Source organism: Gekko japonicus, unplaced genomic scaffold (genome assembly GCF_001447785.1).
Source record: "Gekko japonicus isolate JY-2015 unplaced genomic scaffold, Gekko_japonicus_V1.1 scaffold1592, whole genome shotgun sequence".
NCBI classification, from domain to species: domain Eukaryota; kingdom Metazoa; phylum Chordata; class Lepidosauria; order Squamata; family Gekkonidae; genus Gekko; species Gekko japonicus.
Window position 1 is genome coordinate 374,561 of NW_015175406.1, and position 17,059 is coordinate 391,619.

Sequence of the window (17,059 nt, forward strand, 5' to 3'; positions counted from 1 at the left end):
CTCACCGTAAAATCAACGCCCAGGCCAAAGCCCTGGACCTAGAAATACGAAATTCAGGAAGAGCATTCCTACCATGGCATAGATGATCACTCAGAAGGGATTTTTAGAAATTCGACCCCTAAGGGGGTCAAAAGGGGTAAAATGTGCTCCCCCATTGCTTCCTATGTGGCTGCCAGCCTGCTGCCTCCTTGCATCCCCCGCTCTCTGATTGGTCAGCTGCAGAGCTCAGTGTTCTGAGGTAAAAAAAACCAGTTGCAGGAGCCTGCAGAGAGCTAATGACAGTTGAGGAAATCAGGAATGGCCAACCACCTCTGAAGTGCAGCAATGCTGCTGGCCCAGACTCCCCCGATGGCTTCACACATTACTTAATTTTTTTTTATTTTTTAACAACAATAACAATAAACAATGCAATATTATTAACAGCAGCAGATAATTAAACAATTGAGAAGTACCTTTACAATACATAACACATATGTGAAATACTCAAATACAATCAGTAAAATATGAAATTTACATATTTTAAGGTAAAGAACAATTTTTGTTAGAAGAGTTTGAAACATGTTGAAAAAAAGGAAACAATTTTTCCAAAAAATTGTTGCTTTTAGAAGGTGTTTCTGCTATGGAAATCTGAAGTGCTAGTTTGTCCATTGCTGCTAGGTCCCAAATTTTCAAATGCCATTGTTCTATAGAAGGTATTTTAGTAGATTTCCAGTTCTGGGCGAGCAACATTTTTGCAGCAATTAAGAACAACGATATTAATTCAGCATTATTCCTGGAGAAGTTAAGATTAGGCCAGTAGTTTAAAATAACAGATTCAGGGGTGAATGGAATAGAACAATTTAAGATTTTCTCTATCTGTAGCAGTATTTTAGACCAAAAATTAACAATTGTGGGACATTCCCACCAACAGTGTTTATAGGAACTTAGATTACCACAACCTTTCCAACATCTTGGATCTGATAATAGTTTTATATGCGATAGTTGTTGCAGTGTTAGGTACCATTGTGCATAAAGTTTAAAATTTTGCAATTTGATATTTAAAGAGTTAGGTATAAACTGGACGACCAGATTTTTTGCCAATGGCTTCAAACATGCTCCCCCCACCTCCTACACTAGACAGGTGGCTGTCAGGTGCAGCAGCAGGTGCAGGGTGCTAAAAGCCATCAGGGAGCACGCCCCAGCAGTAACACCTTAGCAATCCTGCCTGGCCAGCCTCCACAATGGCTTGCAATACCCCTCCCCCTCCTACACTGGACAGGCAGCTGCCTGTCAAGTGTGGGAGAGGGGGTGGGATGCTTACAGCCATCAGGGAGACTTGCTCAGCAGCATTCCCTTAGCACTGCTGCTGGCCCAGCCTCTCCGAGACCTTTAAACACACTCCCCCCAACACCAGACAGGTGGGTGTCTGTCAGGTGTAGGAGCAGGGCCAGTACTTTAATCCATCAGGGAGGCCACCGGAGCAGAAAAACCTTAGCAGTGCTGCTGGGCCAGCCTCCCCAATGGCTTTAGACACACTCCCACGCACCCTTCCTCCACCTGACAGGCAGTTGTCTGTCAGGAGCAGGGCAGAGTGTTGAAAGTGATCAGGGAGGCTGCCGAAGCAGCATTGCCTTAGCAATCCTGCTGGCCCAGCCTCCCCGATGCCTTCAGACATGCTACCCCTCCTACACCTGACAGACAACCGCCTGTCAAGGGTTGGAAGGGGTGCAGAGTCCTTAAAACCATTGGTAAGGCTTGCTCAGCAGGATTGCCTTAGTGCTGCTGCTGGCCCAGCCTCCCTGATGTCTTTAAACGCAACCCCCTGTCTGTCTGATGTAGGAGCAGGGCCAGGGTACTTTAATCCATCAGGGAGGCTGCCCCAGCAGGATCAACTTAGCGATGCTGCTGGCCTGGCCTCCCAAGTGGCTTTAGCCACACTCCCACCCCCTATGGAAATATACCCCAAATTTGTAGAAAAGTGGTTTCTTGTATTGGGTTATTTAACTTCTCACAATGTGGGTTCTAGAAAATTGGTTCATATGAACTTGCTTAATATCTGATTGCTAATTGTTTTGAATATGTAGTTATGCCCCACTTCTTAAATGTAACATAAATGAGAAGCATTTTTGTTTTTTTTTTAAAAAGGAGGGGGTATGCCCTGCACCCCCCCCCAAAAAAAAAATGCAATGCCAAGGCCAAACCTCTGCACCAAGAAACCCAAAATAAGGGTAGTGCATTCCTCCCATAACATCACGCACCACTATGAAGAGATTTCTGAGAAACACGAGCCCTAAGGGGGTAAAAAAGGGCAAAATGTGTTCCCCCAATTGTTTTCCATGTGCCTAGCAGGCTGCTGCCTCCTTGCCCCCCGCCCCCCATTGGTGAACTGTGTAGTTCAGAGTTCTGAGGTAAAACCTGCCTCCTTGCACTCACCTCCCTCTGATTGCTCAGCTGTGGATCTCAATGTTCTGAGGTAAAAAAAAAGACTGCAGACAGTTGAGGACAGTCACAGGAATCAGCAAGACTACCCAATAGACATTTCTCATAACAGCTAGCATCGCGATTAAGTTTATGAATGTTCATGGGGTGATAGTAAAGGACCTTTCTAGGAGTGGTCTACAGAGAGGTCCTTCAGTAGAGGAAAAAAAAAACAGTTATGTATGTCACACTACAATTTTCTCCATTAGAATCCCTACAACAAATGTTACATTTCAAACTTCACATCATCAGTATTATAACTGGATTTACGGAATTTAAATACCGTAGCGAAGCTCAGATATCTGGCTAGTATGTGTATAAAAGCTTTCCATCATTCCATCACGCTGTAGCAGGACCAGGGCTCATTTCCTGCAGGAGTGCACAGGAGCGGAGCTCCAGCAGTAAAGAGCCCAGGGGGTGGGCACATGCAACAAGTCCCGCCCCCTGCTACCAGCAGCCCCGGGCCACAAGGAGCAAGAAGCAGCCAGGTAAGTTGCAGAGCCCCACCCCCACCCCCAGATAGCAATCCAAAACAGTCCAGTGGCACCTTTAAGGCCAAGGTTTATTCAGGTACAAGCTCTCCCTCTGCTGCGAGGGCAGATCTATGTACACACACACCCATAGCTAGCAATCCAAAAGAGTCCAGTGGAGCCTGAGTGGTGGGTGTTGCCTTCTGACACACTTCTGGTGATGTCCGTGGGTGTGGCATATGCAATTGTTATGCTAATGAGCTCCTGCACCTCTTTTTCTATGAAATGACCCCTGGGCAGGACCAATCAGCTGAACTCCAGAGGAGGCCATGCAAATAAAGGGGCGGGCTGGGTTCTCAGCACGGTTGCCAGCCTCCAGGTGGTCAGCAACCACACAAAAATGGAAATACTGCAAATACAGTTGTGCAAAGAAATAACCAGAATAATCTGTCGTGCTGTACAAATCACACTCGAGACTTCCGTCTTCTTATACAGTTCTACTTACAATTTACACATAAGAAATGGTTTTGCTGCCATGCAAAAATTATATCTAAGAGCTGCAGTGGCTCTGTGGTTAAGATGCTGAACTGAAGGCTGGAAGGTCGGTAGTTCAGCAGTTCGAGACCTGAGTGCCGCATGACGGAGTGAGCTCCTGTCTCTGGTTCCAGCTCCTGCCAACCTAGCAGTTCGAAAGCAAGAAATTGCAAGTAGATAAATAGGGACCTCTTCGGTGGGAAGGTAACAGCGTTCCGTGTGCCTCGGCGTGTAGTCATGCCAACCACATGACCACGGAAATGTCTTCAGATAGCACTGGCTCTTCGGCTTTGAAACGGAGAGGAGCACCGCAACCCTAGAGTCGGATTCGACTGGCTTTCGAGTGAGGGAAACCTTTACCTTTACTATACATTATATCTACACCAGTTGAATAAGTGACCTGATAGTCCTTGAAAGTACAAGTCTCTCTTCAGAATGATGTAGTCACAGCTTGTGATGCAGAAAGAGTTTCAAATAGAAAACACACAGTGGATAGCATGAGCTCAAGAATCTAGCTATTTGGAATATACTTGTAGACTTCAGGTCATTTTGAATCTTACCAGAGCTGGGTGGGCTCCATCGCTAAGAAAAGCGGCCCTAAGAAACGGAAAAGCAACCTAGGCGTGCCGTCGGTACTGCTTTGGTTCTTGCTACAGCTATTCTTTAGCTGATCCTTACTGGAGATGCCGAGGACTGAACCTGGGACCTTTTGCATGCCAAGCAAATGCTGTACCACTGAGCCACAGCCCTTCCCGCAGTTATGGAACAACCTTCCCAATGCTGGGTAGGATGGGCTGTTGGCTAAGAAGTTCATTGGTTATGAAGTCCTTATGGGGTTTTAAAAAACAGTAACTTTTCGTGTAATTGGGAAAGGGCAAAATAGCAAAATGCCAGAAAACTTAACACACACACATACACACACCCATCCCCCCAAAAGTGATGCTGTGTTGAGATAAATGTTTGCCTTTATTCAAAGGCCATTTCCATTCTCTTGCTGCATAAGATAAACACATCTACTTTTTTCAAACCGACAGGGGTATTTTTGGGCAGGAACATACAGGAACGGAGTTCCGGCTGGCTCCTGAGTTGGCCACGCCCAACAGGAACTCATTAGCATAATAGGCCACACCCAACAGCAGAAACTCATTAGGATTGGCTACATTAGGGGTGTGTGGCCTAACATGCAAAGGAGTTCCTGCTACAAAAAAAGCCCTGGGTTTTGACAACAAACAAGTTAAAAAGAATAAGAAGCAAAAGGTGGGTGCGGCTGGATGACCACACTTCTGGTAACATGGGGGTGTGGCCTAATAAGCCAATGAGCTGTGCTGTCAGGGGTGTGGCCTAATATGCTAATGAGTTCCTGCTGTTGGGTGTGGCCTATTATGCTAATGAGTTCCTGCTGTTGGGTGTGGCCTATTATGCTAATGAGTTCCTGCTGGGCTTTTCTACAAAAACAGCCCTGCAAACTGATATATCATTGTCATTTCTACAGCCATTTTCTGGAATAGTTCTTTCAAAACTCTAGAATTCAAGGCGGAATTGCTTAACTAGGACAGACAAAAGGGAGACATTCTTTACATTACAGATACTGAACTTAGGGAACTCTCTGCCCCTGGATATGAAAGCCATTCACTTAGGAGAGTTTTCCAACTGATTGAACCCATTCATGGACGGTAGGGCCATCAATGATAGGTGGAACTTCCATATTCAGACGCAGCATGCCTCTGCTGAGCAAATGTTGTGTTCAAACAAAGGATAGCCCTTCACACCCGCTTGCGAGCTTCCAGTCTCATTTGGCTACTATTGGAGAGAAAAGCCCAGTTCCCATGTTACAGTGATCGCACGTCCATTCTGCATGTATGTACATACAACATCTGTTTAAGAAAGCCAACGTGCATCCATTTTGCAACTGAAACCAGAAACCAGTACTTGGATGAAAATGTGGTTTATATCACGTGTTCAGCTGTACATATATTTAATGTCATGTGCGAATTTCTCAAAGCTTGTGTATTTTAAAAAATCAAGCACGTACTGTGCACAGTTTGTACTTGTGTCCACTGTAACTTATGAATCAGGCTTAAAAAGGGCTGGATTTACTTGATGAGGCATTTCTAAGATTCCCAGGATGCGTTGCAAAAGTTCGTTCACTATGACCTGCCATAACTCTGAAGGTAGGTTAACCAAGGGCTTACATTTGTATGATGGATCTCAAAATCTCCACCTAGGGAGCTATTTTCTTCTTTTCTCAGTGGATGCTTTAGTAAGGATATGTTTTAAAGATAATAAAAACAACTTTATTCCTAGTTCACTTGTGTATCTTTATTATGTCAAATCCAGGGATTTATTTATTTATTTATGTTATTTATGGTTTGCCTTTCTCACTGAGACTCAAGGCAGATTATTTTATTTAATTCATTTATATTCTACCTTTGTCCCCAATGGGGACCCAAAGTGCCTTACATAATTCTCCTCCCCTCCATTTGATCCTCACAACAACCCTGTGAGGTAGGTTAGGCTGAGAGAGTACACCCGGCCTAAGGTCACCCAGTAGGCTTCCATGGTACGAGTGGGGATTCGAACCCGGGTCTCCCACATCCTGGTCCAACACTATTAACCACAACACCACACGGACTCACAGTTCTGCAATGTAAATCAATATAATTAACAGAATGCGATATCCAGTAAACAGAGCAATACGATGGATTGCAGGTAATCTCATATTTTTTTGCAAGCAGAACATGAAAAGGAGGAAAAGAAGCAAGGGGGGGTGAAGAGGGGGAAGAAAAGCAAACATTTAAAAAGAAAGTAAAAAATGATGTCCCTGATGGGCAGAAGCCGTTCTGTTTTTTTAAAGTCTTGTCAGTCTTGTCAAGTGCCATTTCGAAAAGGGATTTATAAGAGGGCTCCTGCTGAGTTACAAAATAATCTCTGGCATAGGCAAAAGCCAAATAACTTCTCTATCACAGGGTGGGACACGCAGAAAGTTATAATTCTGTAATTAAAATACACCACTAAAAGGCTGCTCAGTCAGAGTGGGGAACAGCGTTTTGGCAGGAAAATCTGCTTCACTGTGAAGAAGAAGCAGGGGTCCGTCATACCTGGATCCACTGATGAACAACAGCCATTAGAGACAAGCCTTTCCAGCACCCTCCACGCATCAAGGGTGTAACACTCCGGCTTGGAAAGTTTTGCCAGTCCTGGCTTGTGATCAACACTGCTCTCTGAGCCGTATGGACTAGAGCAGTGGTGGCGAACCTGTGGCACTGGCACGGGTGCCAGAGGTGGCACTCAGAGCCTTCTCTGTGGGCATGCGTGCTATCGCCCCAGCCAGGCCCAGACCATCATTAAGGTGTCGAATTCTCTGCCAAATAATTTTAAGTAAATGAAAGCATTTGGGATTGCTTTCCTTACTTTGTTTGGATCATCTTAAGTTAATGTATGAGTTGTTTTTTCTAAAGTAAAACCTCAGTATTCAGGTTAAATTGCTGTGTTGGCACTTTGCGATAAATAAGTGGGTTTTGGGTCGCAGTTTGGGCACTCGGTCTCTAAAAGGTTCGCCATCACTGGACTAGAGACTTGAGGAGATTGTTGTGCGCAGAACACCAAACAGCACACTCACACAGCTCAACAGCATTTATCCACATGGACCCAACGGTACATTTATGACTGCAGCAGCATCTGTTCTGATGAGAAGAAAGAAAGAAAGAGAGAGAGAGGGGGGGGAGGGAGGGAGGGAGGATTTGAGAAACCATACAAGAGGGAACAGCGTTCCGTGCACCTTGTTGTTTAGTCATGCCGGCCACATGACCACGGAAACGTCTTCGGACAGCGCTGGCTCTTCGGCTTTGAAATGGAGATGAGCACCGCAACCCTAGAGTCGGATTCGACTGGCTTTCGAGCAAGGGAACCTTTACCTTTTACAGGAGGGAAAGTTTGTGAAGCAACATGGAATGATATTTGAACATTTCCTGATACAAAGATATACAAATGCTCATGCCCAGAAGTTGGTCGTTCCCCCAAAAGGAATTATCTTCCCACCATCAAACCAGCTCTTTAGTTTCTGATGCAATTGATTAATCAGTTGAGTCAAGTAAAAAGGAGTCCCTTAACTGGGGAACAATTTGGAAAAGAAAGTAAGTTTTTATATGAGGTGTGTTCATAAACTATACAAGGGCCTCCCCCTTTCTCTTGCCCACAAGAGAAGGTCCATTCTTCCTCCCAAAAGTGGAATGCCTCTTCAGCGCAAGTGTCTACCATGATATCATATCCTGCCATTAGAGAAACAGGACACACTCTTGAATCATCTACGTTGAAATGCATGACTGCATTTTGTCAGGTGGCCTATGCCAACGACTGGCCAGGCTGCTCTGATGTCACAGAGGGGTGGGTTTAAGCAAGGTTTGGTGCCTTTGAACAAGCCGCTCAGGTCCGTCAAAACAACAAGACTAGGCAGAATGATGTAGGAAAGGGAAGTCTGAAAGAAGCAGGTCTAGGAAAGGAGGGAGCAGAATCCTGAAGGAATCGGACCAAGGAATTGGCAAATTTAGGAAGAGGGAGTGGTTCGGAGGAGTGAGGACTCCAAGGAGGAAAGGGGAAGTGGAACACATGGTCAGAAGCTGCTAAAATTCATGTCTCAATTTGAAATAAACAACCCAAACTGAAGGCTCTTCTTTAAATTTGATAGCCACAAAGCTAATTCAAAATGGCACCTCTGTGCATGACATACAGTGATACTCATACAAACAAGTTAATCCCCCCCCCCAATACATCCGTGTTTTCTAAGACACTGTGTGAAAGCACTTTATAATGCTTTATGTTCAGGCCCTTCAAGAGTTCTCCCCCATGTGGGTTCTCTGGTGTCTGCTAAGGTCTGAACTCCACTTGAAGCTTTTCCCACAGTCCAGGCACCTGTAGGGTTTCTCGCCTGTGTGGGTTCTTTCATGGGCAATGAGGTTGGAGCTCCATTTGAAACTCTTCTCACAGACTGAGCACTTGTACGGTTTGTCTCCGATATGGGTTCTCTCGTGGGATTTGAGATTGGAGCTGTTGCGGAAGCTCTTCCCGCAATCAGAACATGGATACAGCTTCTCCCCCATGTGGGTCCTTTCGTGTGCACTCAGGCTCGGCCTCTGGCTGAAGCATTTCCCACAGTCCGAGCATTCGTACGGTTTCTCCCCGGTGTGGTTTCTTTGGTGCGCTACAAGGTCTGGCTTCCGGCCAAAGCTTTTCCCACAATCCAGGCATTTAAAAGGTTTCTCTTCCACATGCGTTGTCTCATGTACGGCGAGATGTGAGCTATGGCTAAAGTTCTTATCACAAATCCCGCATTTGTATGGTTTCTCCTCTACATGGGTTCGTTCGTGCGCTATGAGGCCCGACCTCTGACTAAAACTTTTCCCACAGTCGGGACATTTATATGGTTTCTCTCCTGTGTGGGTCCTCTCATGCACAATGAGGTCTGGCCTCCGACTAAAACTCTTCCCACAGCGGGAACATTTATAAGGCTTCTCCCCCGTGTGGGTCGTCACATGGACGATGAGATCTGAACTGCGACAGAAACTTTTCCCACAGTCCGTGCATTTGTATGGCTTCTCTTCCCGGTGTGTCCCTTCGTGAGCAAGGAGACCTGACCGCTGACTGAAACCCTTCCCGCAGTGCGAGCATTTGAACGGCTTCTCGCCCGTGTGAGTCCTCTCGTGTGCAATGAGGTTGGAGTTCAAGCTGAAGCTCTTCTCACAGTGGGAGCATCGGTAAGGCCTCTCACCCGTGTGTGTTCGCCGGTGAACCATGAGCCCAGATCGCTGGCAGAAACTCTTTCCGCAGTCTGAACACTTGTACGGTTTCTCGCCAGTGTGGATCCTCTGATGCCTGATGAGGCGAGAGCTCTGGCTGAAGCTTTTCCCACACTCTGCGCACATCTTCTGCTTCTTCTTCCCCAGAGGCCTCGGCTGAGCTGCGTTCCTGTCAAGGTCCCTGTCGTTTCCTTGGCAAGATTTATTCGCTTCCCCATCACTCAGGCAGCTTCCTGGTTCACTCTTTGATCCGCACTGGCTCTCCAAAGTGTCTTGCATTTTGGGATGCAGGGGAATGCCTTCTGTGGCCTTTCCCATTGGCCTCTCATGCGGTTCCTCACTCTCGGAACGATCTACGTCAGGCTTTTCATCCGCCATCTCGCTCACTTCCCTGTCTCCTGCCAGAGGAAAGAGGAAATTTCCAACATTATTTCTGTACTTAGACGTTGGACACCATCTGTTTTTCCCATACACCCCTCCTTCCATTTTTTTTTAAAAAAATCAAACGATATATAGAGGTACAAACTACATAACCACGAAATTACATCACAGTTTGTTTTGGAAGTCAAGTCAAGGTCAAGGTTCCCTTGCTCGAAAGCCAGTCGAATCCGACTCTAGGGTTGCGGTGCTCATCTCCGTTTCAAAGCCGAAGAGCCAGCGCTGTCCGAAGACGTTTCCGTGGTCATGTGGCTGGCATGACGCTGTCACCTTCCCACTGAAGTGGTACCTATTTATCTACTGGCAATTTCTTGCTTTCGAACTGCTAGGTTGGCAGGAGCTGGAACTAGAGATGGGAGCTCACTCCATCATGCGGCACCCGGGTCTCGAACTGCTGAACTACTGACCTTCCACAGCCTGTAGCTCAGCATCTTAACCACTTGAGCCACCGCAGCTCAAAGTACAATTGCAATATAAAACAAAAGGGACCAGTTTGATACAAAACATTCCTTTTTTCAAAAACTCTTTATATAAATGGAGTCTGGGATACAGGAGGAGGAGATTGGATTTATACCCTGCCCTTCACTACCTGAAGGAGTCTCAGAGCGGCTTACAATCCCTTTCCCTTCTCCTCCCCACAACAGACCCTACCTGATGTCTGTGAGGTAGATGGGGCTGAGAGAGCTCTCTCGAGAACTGCTCATGAGAGAGCTCTGAAAGAACGTATGAAGAAGAAGAGGAAGAAGAGATTGGATTTATACCCCGCCCTTCACTACCCAAAGGAGTCTCAGAGCGGCTTACAATCCCGTTCCCTTCTCCTCCCCACAACAGACCCTACCTGATGTCTGTGAGGTAGATGGGGCTGAGAGAGCTCTGACAGAAACTGCTCTTTTTCAAGAACAGCTCTTATCAGAGCTACGGCTTGCCCAAGGTCATCCAGCCAGGTGCAAGTGAAGGAGTGGGGAATCAAACCCAGTTCTCCCAGATTAGAGTCCGCGCACTTAACCACTACACCAAACTGGCTCTCTATAGCCCTTCAAGTAAACAAAGTGTGAGCACAGTTTTATCCAGTGGCAGGGAATCATGGTAAAAACTTTACTCTGGCAGACTATCTCTATGTTATAGAGTTCCCTAAATCCCGAAAAGAGCCTTCTCCTTAGCCCACTTTAATGGGTTACCGTCATCAGCTTTTTTGGAAGGGAGATATGTGGGTATCCGTTACTCTCAACATGTCTGCTGCCGCCAAATGGACATAGTTAAAACAGTCAATCACATGTTACTCTATTGCCATTAAGTCTCCATACATAACTCCAATCTTGTCCAATTTTCCAGGCAGATGAATTTCACATGTCCCCTCTCCTCTTAAATCGTTCTAACAAAATCACCTTTAAGGTGACCAAATTTTGCGCCTCCGTATGCTCAACAAGCGGGTAGCGGGTTAAGACTTTTAATTAATCGTGTCTGCACTACTGAAATCAGAGCATTATACAGCTGTGAAGTTTTATTGAACATTGATGTGACAATGACTCTCTCCGTGTGTCAATCTTGGATGACCTAAGATCATAACAAGTAAAGATGATATAAATGGAACAGTATTGCTAGAATGAGGACATTCCAGGCTTCTCTTCAGCGTTCATCTGTCGACAGCTGAACATTTTCCTTCCTATGTTTATTTAAAAGAAGTCTGGTGAATACTGTGATATGTAATACAAAATCTTTTTTCTCTCTTTGCTTGGGGACTGAGGTTTTTTGTTACGGGCAACGGGAATGGCTACACTGCTGATATTCTAACATGACTACAGAACAAGCAAAGCACAGAACGCGTCAAGATCACATTTCTACCGGATATATATTGTTATTTATTTGCTTGCTTTCTTGTTAGATCAGATTTTAGCCCAGTTAAAAGCCAGGACTTGGAAACTAAGCAGAGTCAGCTCTGGTTAGTCCTTGGATGGAAGACCACCACGGAGTCCAGGGTTGCTATGCAAAGGAAGGCAATGGCAAACCACCTCTGTTTGTCTCCTGCCTGGAACACCCCACGGATGTGGCTGCCACGAGTCAGTTGTTACTTGAAGGAATGTTCTTCTTCTAGATTTTTCCTCAGCTCATCTTGCAAGAAACTAAAGGAGCTCACTGGTTATCACTGTGTGGTGGGCTCAGGAAGCCCCTGACACGAAGCAATGAAATTCTTTTGTTCTTGAAATATTTGCTGGTCGCTTTAAACAGGATCCTCTCACCTCTGTCGGGATGTCTGCTTCCGTTCCTTCCCTCGGGGTTCTGTGGATTTTGGATCCAGGGCTTTTCACCCGGTTCTGGAAAAGCAGGCCAAGCCGGTTTGCTATTCCTGAGATTCTCTGCTGGATAAAGAAAGCCGTGGTAACTACTATCTCATGGTAGCCACAGTCTATCATCTCACTGTTAGGGAAGGGGCTGTGGCTCAGTGGTAGATCCTCTGCTTGGCATGCAGAAAGTCCCAGGTTCAACCCCCCCGGCATGTCCAGCTAAAAGGGTCAGGTCATGTGAAAGACCTCCACCCGGAACAGAGCCGTTGCCCACCAAAGCAGACAACATCGACTTTGATGGACCCAGAGTCAGATTCATTATAAGGCAGCTTCATATGTTCCCATAAAGGTAAAGGTTCCCTTGCTCGAAAGCCAGTCGAGTCCGACTCTAGGGTTGCGGTGCTCATCTCCGTTTCCAAGCCAAAGAGCCAGCGCTGTCCGAAGACGCCAAGGTCATGCCAGCAGCTGCACATGGGTGTTTCAGGTACAGAAAACAGTGTGGGGAGGATGGCTGAGTCCCCCCCCCCTTGCCCCATGGTTCCAATCAGGGCTTTTTTGGTAGAAAAAGCCCAGCAGGAACTTCATAGCCTAAGCTCACTCCATCATGCGGCACCCGGGTCTCGAACTGCTGAACTACTGAACTTCCACAGCCTGCAGTTCAGCGTCTTAACCACTTGAGCCACCGCAGCTCCTGTATGTTCCCATACAGTTGACTAAAAAAATGCTTACAGTCTGTTTCCACAACCTACTAAAATTCTGCCTTTTACCTGGCTTTTCTTCCACATCCTGCTAATACTCCATCCCCAGACGTTAGGGCCAAAAGTCAGAGGCAAGATTATGGAAAGGGCAGACCACCTCAAAGGCCATTGCAACCTGTATGACCCTACCTGATGTCTGAGATGACTTGCTCTGGGAGCCTGTGCTATCACCAGACACTCCGTTCCTGTGCGTTCCTGCCCTGGTCCCAATCTGAAATCAGGGACCCACACACTTGGGAAATGGGTTCCCTCATCCCTGACGCCCGACTGGAGAGCCAGTGTAGCGTAGTGGTTAGAGCATCAGACTATGACCTGGGAGACCCAGGTTTCAATCCCCGCTCTGCCATGGAAGGTAGCTGGGTGGGTGACCTTGGGCCAGGCACACATTCTCAGCCTAACCCACCTCACTGGGTCGCCGAGAGGATAAAGCGGAGGCGAGGAGAACGATGCAAGCCAGTTTGGGTCCCCACTGGGGAGATGGGATGGGTATAAATGAAAAGAATAAATAGATTCAATAAAGAGTCGGGTGGGAGGAACCTGGGACATTAGACGCTACAAATTGTAACGTGTAGGTTGACCCTGAGGTCTGTGGCTGCCTGTGGGACTGCTGCTTTTAGCTGATTGATCTGAGTACTAATACTACACCAAACTGGCTCTCACTCACACAAAACTGGCTGGGCTCCCTGATAGGGCTTTTTCCCAGCTGTTATCCTTAGCTTGAGGAACTCCCTGCCACTGAGACTGTTCCCATCTCATTTTGCCTCCCAATGTCACTCAGAGGTGTCTGTGCCACAGGGGCTTTCGAAAGGAGTTGATTTTCTTTTTCTACTCACACTTAGGGCCACAACTTCACATTACGATTTGTAATGCACAGCATCAAGGTTCTCTCAGCCTGACTTTTTACTGAGACAGTCAGACGCCATGTGAGAGGGAACGTGTTTTCCAAGCATGTGGGGGCCTGGTTTAGACTGGAACTGTGGCGTGTGGGGGGTGTCTAGCCACACTGTTTTCCTGACCCCCCAAAAGACAGTGAATGTCACCTGGAGGCTGGCAACCCTAGTACTAATTACTGCAGTCCTCTAAATAAATAATATTTTACATCTTTGACACTGGGGAGACCCAGCCTTCGCTGGCAGGGATCTAGGGTTGCCAAATTCCAGGGGTGGGGCTGAGATCCTCCTGGAATTGTAACTGATCTCCAGATAACAGAGATCAGTTCCCCTGGAGGACATAAGAACATCAGAAGAGCCCTGCTGGATCAGTCCCGTGAGGGTCCATCCAGTCCAGCATCCTGTCTCACACAGTGGCCAACCAGTGCCTATGGATGGCCAACAACGGGGCACAGAGGCCGAGGCCTTCCCCTGATGTGGCCTCCTGGCTCTGGGATGCAGAGGTTTAGTGCCTCTGACTGTGGAGGTTCCCCTCAGTCACAATGGCTAGTAGCTACTGATAGACTTATCCACATGACACTTATCCACATGACAGTGTCAAAGAGCAGACTCTATGATCTACCACAGAGTATGCCACAGGGTCTAGAAGAAACAGTCATTCCTTCCCAGGCACTGCCCATAAATTTCCAGGAATTTCTCAAGCTAGAGTTGGCAATACTACAGGGATCCCAGAGAGAGGGTGGAGTTCAGTCAGGAGGGGACATCTGGAGTCTTTGCAGTAAACAAGTCCTAGCTCCACACACCCCACCCATTCTATAATTATGGATATTTGCTGGTACGTAATGGGGGATGCTTGAACATGGCTGGCCCAGGCTAGCCCGGTCTTGTCAGATCTCGGGAGCAAAGACGGGTAGGACTTGGACAGGAGACCACCAAGAAAGTCCAGGGCCGCCACACAGAAGTAGGCAATGGCGAACCACCTCTGCTCCTCTCTTGCCTGGAAAACCCTATGGGGTGGCCATAAGTTGGCTGCATCTTGAGAGCACATGACACACACAATGGGTGGGGTGGGGGTGGAAATCAGGGTACCTGCACTGAGCTTCCGCTCCAGCTGGAGAGTCTCTGCAGAAAGAAAAGGACAAGGAAGATGAACACAGGCTTGGATTCCTCGCTCTCTGGATTCTTCACAGCAACATAGATGAAGGCCCAGATCTTACAAAGGGCCATTCAGGTGGTAAGCCCCCTACCACTGGGTGGCATTACTGCAGGTGAGACGCGGGGGAACATCCCAGCTGAACGTTTCCATGACGCACGAAAGCCAGCCCCCACAGATTACCTTGAATCGGGTTTCAGGAGCTGACCAATTCTAGGTCGTTTTCAGCGTCCGGAACAACTTCACTAGGGTTGCCATCCCCCCGATGGGGGTGGGGGTTTACCCCCTTTGGGGGGCCCAATCCACTGCCACTCAGCTGGCTGGCGGGGGGAGCCTCACCCCTGAGCAGCCCCGTCTGCACCGGAGGTGATGTCATCGTGCAAGGCACAATGCGGGGGGAACACTCTAGCCTCTGAGAAAAAACTCTATGATAACCATATGGATATCCAGGACAGCGGGCTGGAAGTCCCCGCTGGGAACAGGTAGGGACCTGGCAACCCTAAACCTCACAGTGTCATCCTTCTGACACCCGTGTGAGGTAGGCCAACTCTGGTCCCCCCCCCCACTGCAGATGGGGGACCGGGAAAGGCCTTGCCAGCCAGGGCCGCATTATGACTTTTGTGGGCCCTAGGCACTTTTGCCTTTGTGGGCCCCTCCCACCATGATAATATCAATATTTAAAGACTTCAACTTTTTTTGCCTGTCCTAGCCAACGTTTAAGATTTTCGTGCACCTTCAACGTTTCATTCTTTTCTGATGTGAGAAGAAAACTAAAACATTTTCTTCGACCCTAAAGGTTCATTTTTTTCGTCTGATTTTTAAAGAAATTAAAACATTTTTGTGGGCCACTAAAAGTACTGTGGGCCCTAGGCACTGTGCTTACTGTGCCTAATGGATAAGTCGGCCTTGTTACTAGCCTGAGGGGGGGGGGGGGGGGGGGGATTCAAACCAGAGGCCTCTCAAATCACAGGCCTCGTTCTCCCCTCCCTAGGATCTCCAAGCACAAGAGTGCATAGAACCTCAGGAGGAGAGCCAGAATCCAGAGGAGGGTAGATTGTTTTCTGCTTGGCTAAAGAGTTTTGGCTGTTAGGTCCACCCCTGGGGCACCTGGCACAGCCAACCTCTGTCCCCTCACTTGTTACAGGCCCAAGGAAAATAACAACAGCAAGAGATGGGGGTTGTTAGGGGAGCATGGACAGGGGGTTGTTAGGGGAGCGTGGCAGCAGCCAGGGTCTCCTTTACCTTTGAACTGCAGCAGCGTCCCATGCAAAGCAGCCCTTTTCTGCGAGAAAGCGATCAACCTCCGCTCCAGCTCCGCCAAATGTGCCTGAGGCTTTGAGGAGAATGTCTCACCTCTGCAAAGGAGAAAAAGGGGAGAGGCCCGTGGCTCAGGGGCAGAGCATCAGCTTGGCATGCAGAAGGTCCCCGGTTCAATCCCTGACATCTCCAGTTAAAAGGGATCAGGTAGGAGGTGATACGAAGGAACCCCTGCCTGAGACCCCGGAGAGCCGCTGCCAGTCTGAGTAGACAAGACTGACCTTCATGGACCAAGGGTCTGACTCAGGATAAAGCCGCTTGGAGTGTGTTTGGCAAATCCTTGCCGGATTGGGCCAAAGGTCTGCCTTAGTCCAGTACCCTGTTTCCAACAGCCACGGGTAGGGCATGAAAGCAACCACCCTTCTTTCTGCCCAGTATCTGGTGCTCTATGGCCAGCTGCCTCTGAATGTGGAGGCTCCATGTGGATATTCTGGCTCCTTCTATCCTCCTTCAGTAGAAAAGAGCCAGAATTCAGAAGCACCTTAAAGGTAACACAATTTGTGGCAGGGGACAAGCTCGCGTGAGTCACTGCTCACTGAAGTCACTGTTCACAAATCTTGTTAGTCTTTAAGGGGCTACTGGACTCTTGCTCTTTTCTACTGCTACAGACAGAAGAACACGGCTACCCATCTTCACCTATCCTCCTTGCATCTGTCTGTGTCCCTCTGAAAGCTATCTAGGAACGAAAGAAGATCCATGCTGGATCCGATCGAAGGTCTGTGTAGTCCAGCATCCCATTGCCTCCTGCTCCCAGGAAGTCCATAAACAAGACATAAACAGCTCTCCTCTGTTGTCCTCTCCCAACTGATATTCAGGGGTACACTGCCTCTGCACATGGAGGTTCCATTTAGCTACCATGTCCAATTGACCAACCCTCCATGAATTTGTCTAGGCTTCTTTTAAAGCTATTGAGAAACATAAGCCCTCCTATCTTGTCAGGCATCTAGGTTCTAGAAGTGGCCGGGCAG

General features: G+C 47.7%; 1 protein-coding gene across 1 annotated transcript in view; it reads right to left on the minus strand.

Moving 5' to 3' along the window:
• Nucleotides 1–7,578: 7,578 nt before the first annotated feature.
• The window catches only part of LOC107122611 (zinc finger protein 420-like), a 38,074-nt gene continuing 28,593 nt past the window's right edge, over nucleotides 7,579–17,059 (minus strand). Inside the window, exon 5 of the mRNA XM_015425723.1 lies at nucleotides 7,579–9,350. Within this exon, the coding sequence (XP_015281209.1) occupies nucleotides 8,288–9,350 (1,063 nt within the window). The 3' untranslated portion in view covers nucleotides 7,579–8,287. The remainder of the gene's footprint in view (nucleotides 9,351–17,059) is intronic.